The sequence below is a fragment of the Eubalaena glacialis genome, chromosome 11, assembly GCF_028564815.1.
Source record: "Eubalaena glacialis isolate mEubGla1 chromosome 11, mEubGla1.1.hap2.+ XY, whole genome shotgun sequence".
In the NCBI taxonomy this organism is placed as follows: Eukaryota; Metazoa; Chordata; class Mammalia; order Artiodactyla; family Balaenidae; genus Eubalaena; species Eubalaena glacialis.
This window is the reverse complement of record NC_083726.1, coordinates 23,163,717-23,179,942: the sequence shown is the minus strand read 5'-3', so window position 1 is coordinate 23,179,942 and position 16,226 is coordinate 23,163,717. Positions and strand designations below refer to the sequence as shown.

The window sequence follows — 16,226 nt, the reverse complement described above, 5'->3', positions numbered from 1 at the left end:
TGAACTGGTGGAAGGTAGCATGGAGTGAAAGTGAAAAAGCGTTAGGTTAGGGAGTGGGAAAGTCAAGTTTTAGTCCTTCTCCATGACCAGCTAGCTGTGTGACTGCAGGGCAGTCACTTAGTAAAGGTCTGAGGCCTTCGATTACTCTACGCGTCCAGTGCAGGCTGAACACCCCCTCTATCTGACCAGGGTAGGGTTACAGAGATGCGGCGGTTAGGAGAGGACTGTTTAACAATAAAGTATAGGGGACTTCCCTGGTGGCGCAGTGGTTAAGAATCAGCCTGCCAATGCAGGGGACATGGGTTCGAGCCCTGGTCCGGGCAGATCCCACATGCCATGGAGCAACTAAGCCCGTGTGCCACAGCTACTGAGCCTGTGCTCTAGAGCCCGCGAGCCACAACTACTGAGCCCAAGTGCCACAGCTACTGAAGCCTGTGTGCCTAGAGCCCATGCTCTGCAACAAAAGAAGCCACTGCAATGAGAAGTCCGTGCACCGTAACAAAGAGTAGCCCCCGCTCGCCACAGCTAGAGAAAGCCCATGTGCAGCAACGAAGACCCAATGCAGCCAATAAATAAATAAATAAATAAAATAGATTAATTAAAAAAAATGATGAGCATTTGAAAAAAAAGAAGAAAACATCAAACATGAACAATAAGCTGTGACTTCTGGTTGTGTCTTACTACAGGCTTAGTGCTCACAAACACCTCAAATTGTGAGGTCTTCACAGATGTCTATGCGTCAAAAGTCCTTCACTTCAAATCAAAGTGGCTCCCCCCAGATGCTTCCCAGGGGAGGAATCTCTGGTACAAACCGAAAGCAGGACCCGGAGTTTATCAATCTGCTCCTTTCCTGCTGTGGGTATTAATTAGAGGCTGGTCTTTGTACAGGACCAAGTGGCCACTGCAGACACTGCTGGATGAGCACAGTTCCTTTCATACCACAACCTGAGGACGATCATTCAACACTGGCTCCTCTGCGTCCCCTGAAACCAGGCCTTCAGCCCTGGCTGGCGGTGTTTCTCAGCCTTCCCCAAACTCCACCAACGCAGCTCTACACTGTTTTTTTCTTCCACCTTCTAATACAAGCTCTCTGCTTTGGCTTCTCACACACCAACTCCTAGACCACGGCCCCGAGTCACCCACCCTCTCCCTATCCATCATTAGACTGGGCTAGGTCACGTCACAGGACACTGGGATGGGGACCCTGTGTAGCCCCAGTATTGAAGTCGATGTCCCCAAATTCCTGAAAAAGCCAGGCACACGTTGTCATATAGTCATAGAGAGGTTGGCTCCACCTGCTACCAACATATGCACTTTGCCTTTGCTCTGGATTTTGAAAATAGGCCGAGGACCACACTGTAAGGACCTGAAAGAAATGTGGGCCTTCTTTATTTAGTGTCTTTATTCACACAACTATCTTTTGCATATCTTTCAGTGCTTAGATTTCCAGAGTAGTCATTAGTGAGCAGAGATCTATGAATAACTCATCTAAGTACTGGCGACTGAAGCAGAAGCATTTCCTCAAAGTCTGGGAGATCAAGATCTACAGCCCTTGATGTGTCTGTAAGCAAAATGCCACAGAGCCGACAGCACTCTCTCCTTCCTCTGATGGTGGAGAGTGGGTTAGAGAGGATGCAATTAATACAGACGCACCCAGTCATACCACCAGCTTCATGGGATGACAGCCTTAAGACTCTGGAAACTTCTCAGGGCAAATACCATTTGTTCAGAAACTGTCAGAATCCAAGCCTGCTAAGGTTGTTAATCTAAGAGAGTGTCAAACTCATAAGCTGATAACATATTGCCATTCATGGTTTTCAAGTGCAAATGGGGTAGAGACAGTTGCTCCAGGTTAGGTAAAAAAAAATCCAAATGCCAAAGCCTTTCTTGAAATTTAGATACAGTGATAGCAATGCTATCTTCAGTCAGAGTTCCATAAAGTTTTGAAACTTTTAAAAGCCAACTGACTATAATCTAGGGCTAAAGGAAGTTTGTGCACCAGCAACTAAAGTTGATTCCAAGAAATAAAAAAGCAAATCAACTGGGATTTTTCTGATCAGAGTTTCCGTAACTGTAATCTGACAGCAGTAACTGTCAATGACATATTGCCGGGTTGAAGCATCATTCCACGTAAGGCATCTGACTCCGAGTGTGTTTTGGATATCATCAACTAGCATGATCAGGCTGAGTTATCAGCTTTCTGCTTGACTTTCAGAACTACTTCTAAACCTGGGGGGTTGTTCTAAGTAGACTTGGGGAGCTTGGGCTTATCTGATTGCTGACGTAACAATCTTCATTACAGAAAACAAATCGGGAAGGCTTTGAATTGGTCGATTCAGATGCTCAGGTTTATTATAGATGGTCAAGAGTCACTGACCATGGGATGTTTCCCTGGATCTAAATCCAGTTGCCGTGGTCCTAAATTTCCATTGTTTAAATTCACCTGTTTCGTGACTTCTGTTTCCTTTCTCCAGAATGGAGTGGGTCCAGCTGGGAGGACTAGGTAGGCAGTCCAGAAAACAAATGGTGTTTACCAATGGGCATCACCTCATTTCCCCTATTTCTACACTTTATTGGTTGGAAGGATGTAAGACTGAAATGCAGGACTTGGGGGTTTTGGAGGAGGAGCAAGTCAGGTTTGAATTTATGGAGGGTGAGGGTGGTCATATCCGAGTTTTCTAGTCTAGCACCTGCACTGTCATCTTTGCCAAGAAAGGACACTTTTAAAGTAAAATGCAACCCAGATGTCTACACTCAACCTTAGGGCCCACAAGCTGTTCCCACTGAGTACAAAGTCACCGCAGAGTCACAGCACGGCCTGAGCTTCTTTTCTGATTGTCTCTCTTAAGAAAACAATACAGTTGGAACCCTCTCTTCCATCTCAATAGTTGAGAACAAAATGCAATTATATGATGTAAACGCCAGAGCATGGGTTCCTTGTGTTACGTATTCATTACATACATCAAAAGAAAGGACAGGCCTATCTCTGGAGAAATGATAAGACAAATGTTCTAGCCCTTCACCTGGTAACACTTCCTCTGATGGAGGAATGATGACACTGGTACATTTTCACACTAGACATGATTTTTTTTCTGTTTCTGTCCAAAGGGACATGCCAGATACCAAGTGGCCACAGTCTACTAAGGAAGGTACCATGGAAAAGTGAAAGCGAAATATGTGTAGGAATCCTAGATCAAGCCCCCAAATGCAAAGTGCCTCTCTGTGTGTGTGTGTGTATACAGTTGTGTTTAGGGAGCATGAAGGTCAGGGGTGAGGAGTGATTAAAATGGGGGATGTTGGGTATGATGGGAAGCAAAGGATTTTAGATCATTTACTCAGGACTGTACCTGGTGTCTAAACCAAAGAGAGGTGTGGTACCCACCTTATTTGTTGCATCAATAAATTTGACTCCTTTATAAGAGACTGAAAGAATAATAGTAGGGACCTTCTTCATTTGCTCTGTAGACTTCTGAAATTAAAATTAGAAAGCTATTAGAGCAGTCTGTGTTCCATGGCAACTGTAGCACATAATTTTTTCTCTTGAAAGATAAAAATGAGCTCAAGTTAAAAACAATACACACACACACATCAAACACACACCAAACACACTCTAATTTAAATGTATGTCTCTCTTCTCCTGGGCTTAGCTATGGTTTGGGTTTATAAAGTATCTGTTTTGCACTTGAGGATCTAAAAAGAGCTTGTTCTGCTGCTTCATGTGGGTGAAGGAATACACCCTTTCCCTGACACCAAGGGGAGAAACGAACAGCTCTGTCCCCTATGCAATTTCAAACGACTATTCTTTTGACTAGAGTTAAGCCATGTCAGATTGAACTCTAAGGATGAGTTTAGCATTAACAAAATACAGGCCACCTCTCCCCATTTCTTCCTAGTCTCTCTCTTTCTTCAAGGCACAAGACATGCCTAAATATGTACTTAAAATAGGGATTTAAAATACATCATTGTGGGGACTTCCCCAGCGGTCCAGTGGTTAAGACTTTGCCTTCCAGTGCACGGGGTGTGGGTTTGATCCCTGGTCAGGGAGCTAAGATCCCACATGCCTCGCGGCCCAAAAACCAAAACATAAAAACAGAAGCAATATTGTAGCAAATTCAATAAAGACTTTAAAAATGGTCCACACACATCAAAAAGATCTTTAAAAAAAAAAACATCGTTGTGAATTTTTCTTGGACCTGGCCAAATCTATAAAAGCTGATAGTTTACAGCAGAATTGCTCATGGCCACATAGGATATAATACCACTCCATGACAACTGAGCCCTCTGGGGGCAGGCTGTATTTTGAGCCACAGCAAAACTGGACAGTCCAGGCAACCTACTTTATCATTTAGAGCTGCTGTAACCCCTTAGGCTAAGTTCTTATGACAGATGTTCACAATGGCTGAATGTGCTCACAGTTTGCAGCTTCTACAGTTTTATGCATCTGCAAAAAGTTTCTCTGTAATTTAGCATTTGCCTTTTCTGGTTAGTTTCATCATTCATCACAGGTCACTCACAGTCTGTTTACTTCATTTCCTGCTGTGGATACTCCTAATAATCACATTAAACATCAAGAAGAACCTACCTGACAGTTAGCCTGATGGATTTTCCAGACAAGACAGGTGAGAACATAACAGGAGAGAAAATACATAAAAAGGTGAGAGGAAACCATTTCAGTAATTCACAGACAGCACAGACTCATTAAACAGTAAAGAGAATAGGCTCTACAGATATATGTTGATGCAGTGAAACTGTTATTTTAGAGATTACTGCAGGCTTTTCCAGACCGTCTCTCCTCTGCTTTTGTTTTCTCATCATTCTGTTTATTACATTGCACAGTCTTATTATGACTGACATGCAAGAGCCTTCTGCTTTGAGTGTTCCACAACCAGCTGTCTTATGTATATTAAGGAAACCGAGAAAAATATGAACTTCCTTGATTTCTTCATTTATATTACCCATTTTCCATTTTTAAACTCTGAAAATGTGACCAGAATGAAAGAAGGTTGGATAGTGTGAATGAAACTCATTGAACTCAATAATGATAATTATATTTCATCTTTCACTTGAGCCATGGAAAAGGTGCTTCACATTTTCCTGGTTGTTTTTGACACATATTTTTGATAGCTACTATATCCGCGTTAAAGATAAAGAAAATGGATTACTGAGAGTATTACTATTTAATATTAATTGTTTCATACAGTATAGAAAAAAGCAGCTCCCTCGAAGTGCTTTTTAACTAGTTTTAAAATTACCCAGACTCACCAGTTTTCTTTTGTGATTGCCAAAAAGAGATATTATGAAATTGGAATGTAAGGATAGATACTTTTAGCTTTTTGAATGCTTTATCCAACCAACTCTTAACAATGTGCAAGATAAAGTGAAGGCAAGGCTAGAGGAAATAACATGCAGCGCGCTGATTGTAAGGCAAGGCCGTGGGCTGAATCTGTAAAGAGAGAGGGCGCAGGAACAGGCAGTGGTTTGGTGGACTGAATGTGTGTGTGTGTGTGTGTGTGTGTGTGTGTGTGTGTGTGTGTGTGAAGAATTCTTTGCAGAGAGTCACAATGGGTTTCAACAAATCACCTCGCTCATCTCTTGCTGTGAATACATTCTCGTGGACAGATCTATCTGTAACATGAAATAATATACACCTAACCTAAGGTTAAAATACCAACGTTTCATGTAGTATCAAGAAAAACCCCCTAAAGAAAAGAGAAAAACCCATTTGTCATTCATTCAGCAATTGAGTGGTTATACTAGGTAGGTGGCCCATGTGCTGGAAAAATGCAGAGTCTTCTTCGGGGGATGTCACCCAGACCTCAGATTGTGTGCCGACTCCGGTCTGCTGAAAGTGGTCGTCTAGTGCTGTGTTGAGAAGGATTCTGAGCCTGTGTCTGGGCTCCGTGGTAAGGAGGGTTGGGAACGACGTCTGCCGTGGGAGAGGGAGAGGAAGCAGCAGCACATGAAGTACACATCAGCATTCCTGGTTTGGTCTGATACAGAGAGCGGCTACAACGCTAATATTGACAAATGTGACAGAGATGTGAACAGAACGCTTCCAGAGTTCTGAGCAGGAAGAGCCTCACTCTGCATGAGGGAGTGGGCAGGTCCTCATCCATTCATTCAACCAACACCGGGTGCCTGCTAGGGGTGACTGACCTGGCTCTTAAAGGTTGGATAGGAATTTTCCATGTGGCAGAAGAGGACACAGAGGCTGTTTCAGCCGCACAATCAACACACACATAAACATCTGGAAACGAGAAATAATATAGTGGGTTTGGGTAACTGGTGGGAGATGAGGCTGGGACAATAGGTTTGGGAGACTGTGACTTACTCCACCAAGCTGGGATCCACTGGAAGCTTTTAAGTAGGGACCAGATCTCTGTTGCAGAAAGATGGTTCTGGTGCTTGGACGGACTGGAACGGCTAGAGGCTGAATGCAGGGAGGCAGGAAGCTGTGGCGTAAATTCAACGGAGAGAACCTAAGCACCTGAGTTGCAGTGGATGCTCTGGAGAATGGAAGGGGAGCCACCTCTCTAATGAGGAAGAATCAAGAGGATCTGCTGACTGATCCGGACAGAAGATGGGTGAGCGGGAGGATGCCGCGGACAAAGAGGCCATCAGCCGAGATAAGGAACACTGGGGGGGAATGCGCTTTTGCATGAAACCCTCTTGAATGTGATTATCAGTTTGAGAATCAGGTGGGGATGTCCAGCAGGAAACTGGAAATAAGAATCAGATCTGGAAATCCAACCACATTGAGGGGGTGGCTGAGGACATGGGAGCAGATAAAGTGGCTCAGAGAGTGAACTAGAGGAGGTCTAAGACTCACCCCTCAGGGGATGGTTAATACTTAAGAAACGGGTAAGAAGAGTCGATGAAGGAACCTGAAACCTGACAGCAGTATCACAAGTCAAGAAGATTCCTTAGAAGGTGGGAGCAGTGCCTGATGCCAGGAGGACTAAAAAGGCCTAAAAATCTGTGCCTAGCACAGCGGCTGGCACACAGAGGAGTGGCTGCTACTTTTACTGGGTGAAACCCCTGCTTTGGGCAAGTAGAAAAATTTGTTGCTGATTTTATCAAGAGCAGCTTCAGGACAATGGTGACAGCAGACACAGAAAAGAACACGGTGCGATGAATGCCAAGAGGGGGAGCAGAGAGCTAGAAAGACAGGCAGGTCAGGACACAGGCTCTGAGGCTGAAATGAGGGCATCCGCGGTGATTTCTGTCCTGATACAAAGATTTCACATCGTATGTCCAGCCAAGCTGAACAAAGAAGAAAAGATAGAGGATGGTCATTTCTTTCTCTTTCATGGGTGGCAAGAATCCCTGCTTTCCTAACTGGAGGCCGTACTGGGGTCCCAACGATGCAGGCTGTGCACAGGCCTCTAGGAATGGCGGTACTGGGGGTGGCCACAGGTTCCAACCTGCAGCCCAAACTGTACTTCTCTTTCCACTGAGTCAAGATAAGAAGATGATGGATCTGGCAGCCACAGAGTTCAAAGGGGCTGTGGGAGGTCTTCAGGGTAATGCACCTCTGTTAGGGCGATTATATTTCTACAAGAGATACGGATCCAACCTCTTTCTGGACTCTAGAATCTAGAGGATTTTCTGATGGTGTACTTTACAGAGCTTTAGAGAGGTCTATTCACACATAATTTTAATGAAAGATGAAAGCTCACGGAAAGAAGGTAAATATACTGAGTCTTCACTGGCTAACCAGGGAGGCAAGAAATCCAATAAGCGCTTCATTTTAGGAAGGCTTTTCAGATATCAAAATGTGAGCTCGGAGCTTCAGCCTGATCCCAGGCAGCTGAAGTCCCACCCTCCCCAGCTTCTCTTCAGTGTTGTAATCACCTTCTTCTTCTCCTGCCCAGGGACGAAGGCACCTAGCCTGGACACCACTGCTCAGGTTACAAAGCATCTGCTCTCAGGCAGCTTGGTTTCTATGACCTATCTTCATGCTTTGCTGTGTTTCTGGATGGTGAATACTCCCATATGTTTATGTTAAACATTGAAGCCTTATTTATTTGTATAAACAGAATTCTCTTCTTCAGGCCCATTTCCTCAGTAAAATGCTCAGGGCAAACTTTCTTTTGTGGTTCCCTTTTGTTTCTAGTTGCTTTTTACTATGCCCCACTCTGTGGAATTTCTGAGGTTTCCCAGAGTCCTCAAATCCCCTCCCTTCAGTGCCAGCTTCACAGGAGAGACTAATTTGTAACGAGGACCTCTGCAAACCTAATCAGCTACGTACGGGTAATGCCCCAAATTGACTTAACCTTTGCAGCATCTTGTTCTCCCACTGAAAGCTGAAAGAATACAGTGGTATTCCATTGTATTTTCTTCACAATTTCCCGAATTAAGATGATCATCCTTTTATTATTCTAAGAGAAACAGTATTTAGTTATATAGAGATGTTACATTTCTGAAACTTAAAATAAAATGCAACTTTTGAATATTCAATTTAAAGCCAGTCCTTTATTTAGCACTTGGATTTATATTGTTTTTAAGCATCATAAAGAACAGGGATCATAATTTTCTATCTGGAGGTGGACACCCGAAATACTGTTCTTAATAAGAAAAGTAACTGAACACTTTCGGAGCATTTTTTTTTTTTTTCCAAGAGGTATTTTTGGATTCGCCAAGGCATGAATCAACCTTGGCGAATCCAAAAATTCACCATCTTTTTTCTTTTCCTTTTAAATTACAAATTATGAACTGCTTGGAATATTTGTATCAAGTAAGAATTTGCCATTGAGCTTTTGTTCTAGCCTTACAGCACACCCTGAAAATATCAATAGTTTCTCATTTTCTAATGCGGAATCAACAGTATGAGAATATCCTTGTGAGACTGCAGGGACCTTTGCGTCTCAGAGCAGGACTTTCACAAGTGTGAATGAGAGCAAAGAGGTTTATAACTGGGAGTGGAAGCACTTCAGTTGTGAGCTGTAATGTTGGGCTTGAGTCCAGAGTGACATTTACGCTCTTCCCAGGAATCAATTGTGCCCAGTAATCAGCACAGAGAGGAAAAAGAGTGAGGCAGTCCACGGGGAGGAGGTCACCGACCCTTCATTCTTACAATATCCCGATAACTGCCAGGGTATTTTAAGCACAGACCGGCACAGATTTCCCAATGGTCTACTGCCATCCAACTTAGAGCATATTTTAACCTACACACGGCTACCCTGAGAACGCTTTCTCGTTAGCTATTCAGTGCTGAGTCATAACTCTTAATTTTGCCATATAATATTTTCCTTAGTTTCAACACTTAATTATTACATTCAGTTTCAGCAAGTAAATTAAAATAGGATCAAACAATTATGTTTGGTAGCCTCAAGTGACTTTCAAATGATTAAAAAAATACACCAAAAAAGCAATATTGTGGTGATTTTGTATGCAGCAAAACCAGCTACGTTGTGGGGATTATTAAGAGAGAAAAAACAGACTGCAAATCAGCCATTTAAAATGAACTCTTACCCTTTCACTTTCTGGGGAAAGCTCAGTTTCAAAGTCACTTTCTGGCCTCCCAGCTGACGGGACGCCTTTCCTTTTGCTCCCCCGCCTGCTCTGTGAGCCTCTGCCGTCCCTCGGCGTCCGCGGCTCTGGCGTGGGGCTGTCTGCTCCGCTCATGCAACTGAGGATACCCCACACCTTTCTCGATTTGTCTCGCTTATAATGACTAGCCCATGGTCTCAGGTGAACCCTATGAAGTTGCCATTTTTAAGGGTCAAAATGGCTAAATATCAGCAATTTCATAGGGTTTGATCTAAAAGCTGCTGAAATCCATGATTGTTAAAGGAATGAGCAAATGAATTAATGTACAGTAACGAGGAAGAAGCCAGTTTTATAAAGAAGAACCACTGTCCCAGCCTCTCGACACATGGAGAACTCAGGAGACTTTTCAGAGAGCCGAGGTACTCAGAGCCAGGCATGGAGGGCTTTGAAGAACTTGGAGGAGAACCATGGATGTGACTAGAGATGCACCAAGAGATTCCTACGGCGTGGCAAACGTGCCACAGATCTTGTGAAGTTCAGCTTCAAGGAGGGAAGAGCTCACCTTCAAGGAGGGAAGAGTTCAGCTTCAAGGAGGGAAGGGTTAGGACTTCGTTTTGGCGACAGGAAACTGGCTCATACTGCAAGCAGTGAGATGAGAAGGAAAGACTTCTTGACAGGACAGAATGACTATTAGGGACAGCTGGGAAGTTTCTCCATCTGGTCTTTAATAATAGTTTCCCTCATCTGTTCCTAATGACTTAGGGGTAAGTCTCATTTGGCTGGAAAATGAGGGTAAATGACCTCTCAAGGGCTCTTCTGGTCACAAGGACTCTGACCCAAAGGCTGGGCGAATACGGAGCCTAAGTAAGGCCACGTGACAAGAACAGACAGTGGGCAAGCAGCAGCCATTCAAACTCCTCCTCCGGCATACGACTCGGCTATTGTACTGCGGAGCAACTCACACACCCTGGCCGGGTCTGCACGGCACAAAGCAATGCCCTCTGTCTCTGTTCCTCTGGCCCTGGCTGGTATCCAGGCACTGTGGCAGAATGTTCTACCAGGATAGCCTGTCTACACAGCAGCCTTACTGGAATGCCCAGTGGACCAAGGCAGTGGTTCTCAAACTTTCGAGAGCATTCAAATAACATGGAGTGCTTGGTAAATAACAGACTGTTGGGTGCCACCCCTAGAGTTTCTGATTCAGTAAGCGCTACAGACCGAATGTTTGCATCCCCCCAAAGTTCATTTGTTGAACCCTAACGCCCAATCTGATGGTATTAGGAGGTGGGGCCTTTGCGAGGTGCTTAGGTCATGAGGGTGGAGCCCTCACGGATGGGATTATGTGTTTATAAAAGAGGCCTGAAAGAGCTCACTTGCCCCCTCTGCCAGGAGGGCATGGTGAAAAGACGGCCATCTATGAACCAGGAAAAGTGCCCTCGCCAGATACCAAATCTGCCAGTGCCTTGATCTTGGACTTCCCAGCCTCCAGAACTATGAGAAATAAGTTTCTCCCAGTATACGGTATTTTTGTTCCAGCAGCCCAAACAGACTGACACAGTAAGTCTGCGGTAGGGCCTAAGATTCTGCATTTCTAACAAGTTCCCAGATGCTGCTGATGCTGCCAGTCTGGGGACCACACTTTGAGAACTTCTGCTCTAAAGATGCAGTTGATCAATTTGATTGAAAGTCACTGTCAGAACTGTTCTCTGCTGCTATACATATAGACTCAGTTGCACTGCATCTTAACATTAATTCAGAGAGACATTAATTTATCAAAACACACTATGCTCCACTTGACAAGTGATTTCCAAAAATCCTTAGTTAGCAGTTAGCTGCAGCTCTTGGTTTTCAGAGCAATTAACAAGTATTATTTAATTCACCCTTGGTTCCTTGGGGACTGTGAAAGTATAATACATTCTGCACATAAAATAAAGAGTTTGGGTCCTGAAGACAGATTCTAGAGTTATGTCTAGAATAGATGTTGACCAGGTAGAGCTGATAAGCCCAGAGGTCATGCTGGAGATGTATGTTTTCTTGTAAAAGTTCCCCAGTTCACCCTCAACTAGGAACACATCCAAGATATTAAGTTATGCCCCTGAGAGGTGTGACAAGCAAACATCAATACGTCTTTTTGGACTGCTTCTGGGAGTATAAATTGGAACAATGTTTTTGTAAGGCAGTTTGGCAATACTTACCCAGAGTTTCAAGATGTGTATACTCTTTGATCCAGTCATTCTACATTTAGTGGTTTATTCTAAAGACATAATCAGACCAGCTGCAAAAGACTTAGGTATAGGGATGTTACCCATAGTATTGGTTATAATTGGAAAAAATTGAAAATGACCTAATGACCAAAAAGGGGAACTGGTTAAATAAGTTTGGTTCAAGTATGGATTGGAATATTGTTCAACCAGTGCAAATAATATTGGGGATGAACAGTTATTGGAATAAAAATGTTTCAAAATATATTGTACTTAAAAATAGATTATAAACAGGCTCAGAATATTTCCATTTTTTTGTAGAAAAGTGATGCTTATAAATGCATAACTAATCAGTCTGGAGGATTATGTACAAACGAGGTGTTAACAGAGGGGTGTTTACCACTTCTGGGTGGTAAAACTACAGTTGTTTTTATTTCTCTTTTCTATATCCCTATTTGAAAGTTGAATAATAATGAATGTGTATTGCTTTTGTAAGAAGCAAATGTAAAGTTTAAAAAATTTGAGATTTTTTAAGTTAGAAAAGTCAACTGTAAACATGTGCAAAAACACAGGGACTTTTTCAGTCTATCACATTTAAGTACAGCTTCAGAGTTGTGTGTGTGTGTGTGTGTGTGTGTGTGTGTGTGTGTGTGTGTGTGTGTGTGTGGTGTCATCCTGAATTTATTAAGGGACCCAATGATAAGCTCCTTCCTCCAGGGCCTCCTCTACTCACTACAGTAAGAGCACAGGAGGGTATGTTTGGATTCCTGTCTTAGCTCCACCCTTTTCAAACTATGTGGCTAGGTATTTTAACCTCCCTTTGTCTTAGTTACTTCATCTGTAAAATGGGTATGTTTATATAGCATCTCCTTTGTGGAGCTGTTGTGAGATGACATAATTCAGTGCCTAGTATGTAGTGAACATCAATAGATTTGGGCTATTACTGTTATTCTGAGGATTAATGCTTTCGCTTAGCTTTTCAAAGCACAGCACCCCACTGGCAAAGGAGGGCAGAAGTAAAATCAAAATCTGTCAGCGTAACTGAATAATCTCTGCGGAACATGCTCGGACTGCAGTGAAATGGTGGTTGCAACAGTGAATGTTCAGCAGAACAATACATCTGAACCAAAAACAACTGACTCACTATGTTTAGAAAGAGAGCTTCAGACAAGTGGAAATTAAAGACAGAAGAGGCGCATGACATCTTTCAGTGATGTGGAGCAGTGAGGGTGTCACATGGGAGAAAAGCCAGTAACGAGAGTAATAAAAACAAAAAATAAAAAGTAAAGAGAACTGGGGTATGAAGATGATATGGGATAAGGTGATTGGGACCGTCTGGTGTTCCACTGGGAAGACTCCTAGGAAAATACAATACTCACGAAGCAAAAAGTACACACGAGCAAAGCACAGTGACAGGGGTTAGAAGGGCAGCTGTTTCGTTGTGTGTATTGCTATCTTAATACACACACAGACACACACACCACATTCAAGGGCTTAGACCTGTATTTACCTGCCTTGTGCAGTACTTTTGAGAGAGTGAAAGATAAAACTTGATTCTTCCCTGAAACTTGGGCAACAGAAACTTTTAATGAACAGTTGTTTATAGGTTTTTTTCCCAGCCTGGTTCCTAAGAAGTAGTCCCTGAAATTATTTCTGAAAATGACAATTCCTCATAGAAGGGATTTGTATGAGGACAGAAGGACTAAACATGACTTCAGTTTGAGCCTCTCCTAAGAGGCCTCTTAATTTAACATTTCCACCTGATTCTAAAATCTACCTTTCTTCAAGCTTTCCAATCCATTCTCTGCCATTAATTTCTTTCCTTGCAAGCACAGAAAAAAGATGCTTTTCACACTTCAACCAAGGCACAGACGATTATTTGGAAATCTATATTAAAATTCAACTTCAGAATTGCTTCCAGATTAAAAGTTTAAATATCATATAAAGTTAAAGGGAACAGACTCAACAAGAATCATGGTGAAACTGTCTAAGCCCTTTGGGAAATAGAGGTTCCAAAACCGAAGTACTCTGGAAGATTTGCTTATTCCTGACTTAAACATAATTTTAAAATATTTCCTTTCTTACATCAGAAAGGCCGATTTCTACCTTATTATAGTTGAGAACAGATATTTTTTTCTTTTGTTTTCTTTTTTTTTTTTAGGGAAATGTCCTTGAACGCAAACACCTGTGATACCTGTGAACATTTCTAACCGTCAACTATGGGATTAGGGAAGGTCAGATTTCAGAGTATTAAATTGAATAGAATGGCCTACCTCTTACAGTAGCAGATGTTTCCTTATGGTATATTTAATGAGGGAAGTGAGAGAGTGCTATATATTAGTGATAAATATTCCCTGGGGCAAAACTCAGGGTTAGGGGATGGGGTATGAGTAAGTCTAGGGAGGCAAAATGGAACAGTAGGACCTCCTGTTGCCAGAACAAATCCCTCATTTCACCAAACATTGTACCTCTTGGAATCTTGAAGTGGGAGCTAATCATGCCAAAGAGAACTGAAAGGCCCAAGCAATCTGTTTATTGCTTTGTAAAGTTCAGTCCTGTGGACACATTAGTTAAAAGAAGCAACTCCCAATAGAATTAGGAACAAATTACCTCCCCTAAATATGAAATGCAAAATTACATATAACATCGTATCTACAGTGTTCCTTCATTTTTTTCTCACTTTTGGCAATGGCCTTTAAAAATTGGAAAGAAGAGTGCAGGGTCCCTAAGTTTCTGAATACTCTCTTACATACTGTATACACAGAAAACCAGGGTAAGGACCCCATCAGAGGTGGGGAAAAACAAACGAAATAATCCAAAGCAAATCTATCCATCAATTTACTTGTTTTTCCAGCGTTTGGAGGAAGAGGTCATGTGTTTTAAGATTTTACTGAGCTAGACCCTTCACAGGCATTACTTTATGGAACCATCACAGTTTCTTCCTAAGGTAGCTATTATACAGCAGACCCTGGGGATACAGCACACACAGTTCCTGCCTTCTAAGGGGCGCAGGGCAGGCGTAACCAGATGTCACACAGTGTGATGTGAGGTGTGACAGAGGGAAGGTTCCATGTTCTGTGGGGAATATGTTAGGGTAGCATCGTATTCAGGACCACAGAGCTAGGATTCCTCTCAGGAATCCTTTTAGAAAGGAAGACTCTGGCTCTGAGCACAAATCTAGCTGGAAAACCCAACCAGGAACATAAAGGCAGCACTAAATGAATGTGTTCAGATTAAACGGATATCTTTTACAACTCCTCACATATTACTAATATGTTTTAAGTTTTTAATTTTAAATAGACATGTCTGTAAAGCTGTCATGGGAAAGGAAATAAGCAGCCCAGTTGTACCACTAAGGTGCAAAATAATTCATAGAAATTATTCTTCCTAAAAGTATGCCTCAGTATCAAGACATGGATAGTCTCGTAGGCTTTTATTAAAAAAAAAAAAAAAAAAAACTCTAAAAGATAAGGCAAAAACTGCAATTTTACTTAAAAAATGATCAGGGTTTCTTGCAAGTTTCTATTGATTCTTTTTCACTAAACACAATTCAGAAGATAATTCTTCCAGGGACAGGGGGAATCTTACAATGAAAACCTGCATAAAAGTGTTTACAGCAGCTCTATTCATAACTGCCAAAACTTGGAAACAACCAGGATGGCCTTCAATAGGTGAATGGATAAACAAACTGTGGTACATCCATACAATGGAATATTACTCAGTGATAAAAAGAAGTGAGCTATCAAGCCACAAAAGACACAGAGGAACCTTAAATGCATTCTGCTAAGTGAAAGAAGCCAGTCTGAAAAGGCTACATACTGTATGATTCCAACTACATGACATTCTGGAAAAGACAACACTGTGGATATAATAAAAAGGTCAGTGGTTGTCAGGCATTACAGTAGCAGCAGAGAGAGGAGGTGAGTAGGTGGAGCACAGGGGATTTTTAGGTTGTGAAACTATTCTGTACGGTATCGTAATGGTGGATACATGACATTATGCACTTGTCAAAACCCAAAACACTGTATAACACAAAGAATGAACGCTAATGTAAACCATGGACTTTAGTTAATAATAATATATCAATATTGGTTCATAACTGTGACAAATGTACCGCACTAATGCAAGATGTTAGTAATAGGGGAGACTGTGAGGGTGGTGGTGATGGAGGGACCTTTCTGTGCTTTATGCCCAATTTTCTTGTGAACCCAAAACTTCTCTAAAAGTTAAGTCTATTAATTAAAAAATCTTAAGACAGTTTGAAGAGGAAAGAGACTGGTTAACCTGAACCAACAAAGAGAGAAGTGATTCCATATTGTAGAATGATATGAATTACTATCATCTCACACATGTTAGTTAATTATGGTGTATTTTTAATTGAAATAATAGGTGTATAATAGAACACCAGGAGAGTAGTGTAGAATTATCTTTATTTCAGAACTGATGGGACCTTAGAGATGAATAAACAGGTTTATATAAACTCAGAAAATAACCAATCATGACTATCTGAGAAGGGAAAACTGTGTTTGGTTT

General features: G+C 42.1%; 1 protein-coding gene across 15 annotated transcripts in view; it reads right to left on the bottom strand.

Annotated features, from left to right (window-relative positions):
• ANKS1B (ankyrin repeat and sterile alpha motif domain containing 1B) overlaps positions 1-16,226 on the bottom strand; it is a 1,182,139-nt gene that overhangs the window by 37,679 nt on the left and 1,128,234 nt on the right. For all 15 annotated transcript variants that reach the window (XM_061206227.1, XM_061206228.1, XM_061206229.1 and 12 more), the window contains 2 exons: positions 4,583-4,594; positions 3,383-3,469 (listed from right to left, as the gene is read on the bottom strand). In XM_061206227.1, the coding sequence (XP_061062210.1) occupies positions 3,383-3,469; positions 4,583-4,594 (99 nt within the window). The remainder of the gene's footprint in view (positions 1-3,382; positions 3,470-4,582; positions 4,595-16,226) is intronic.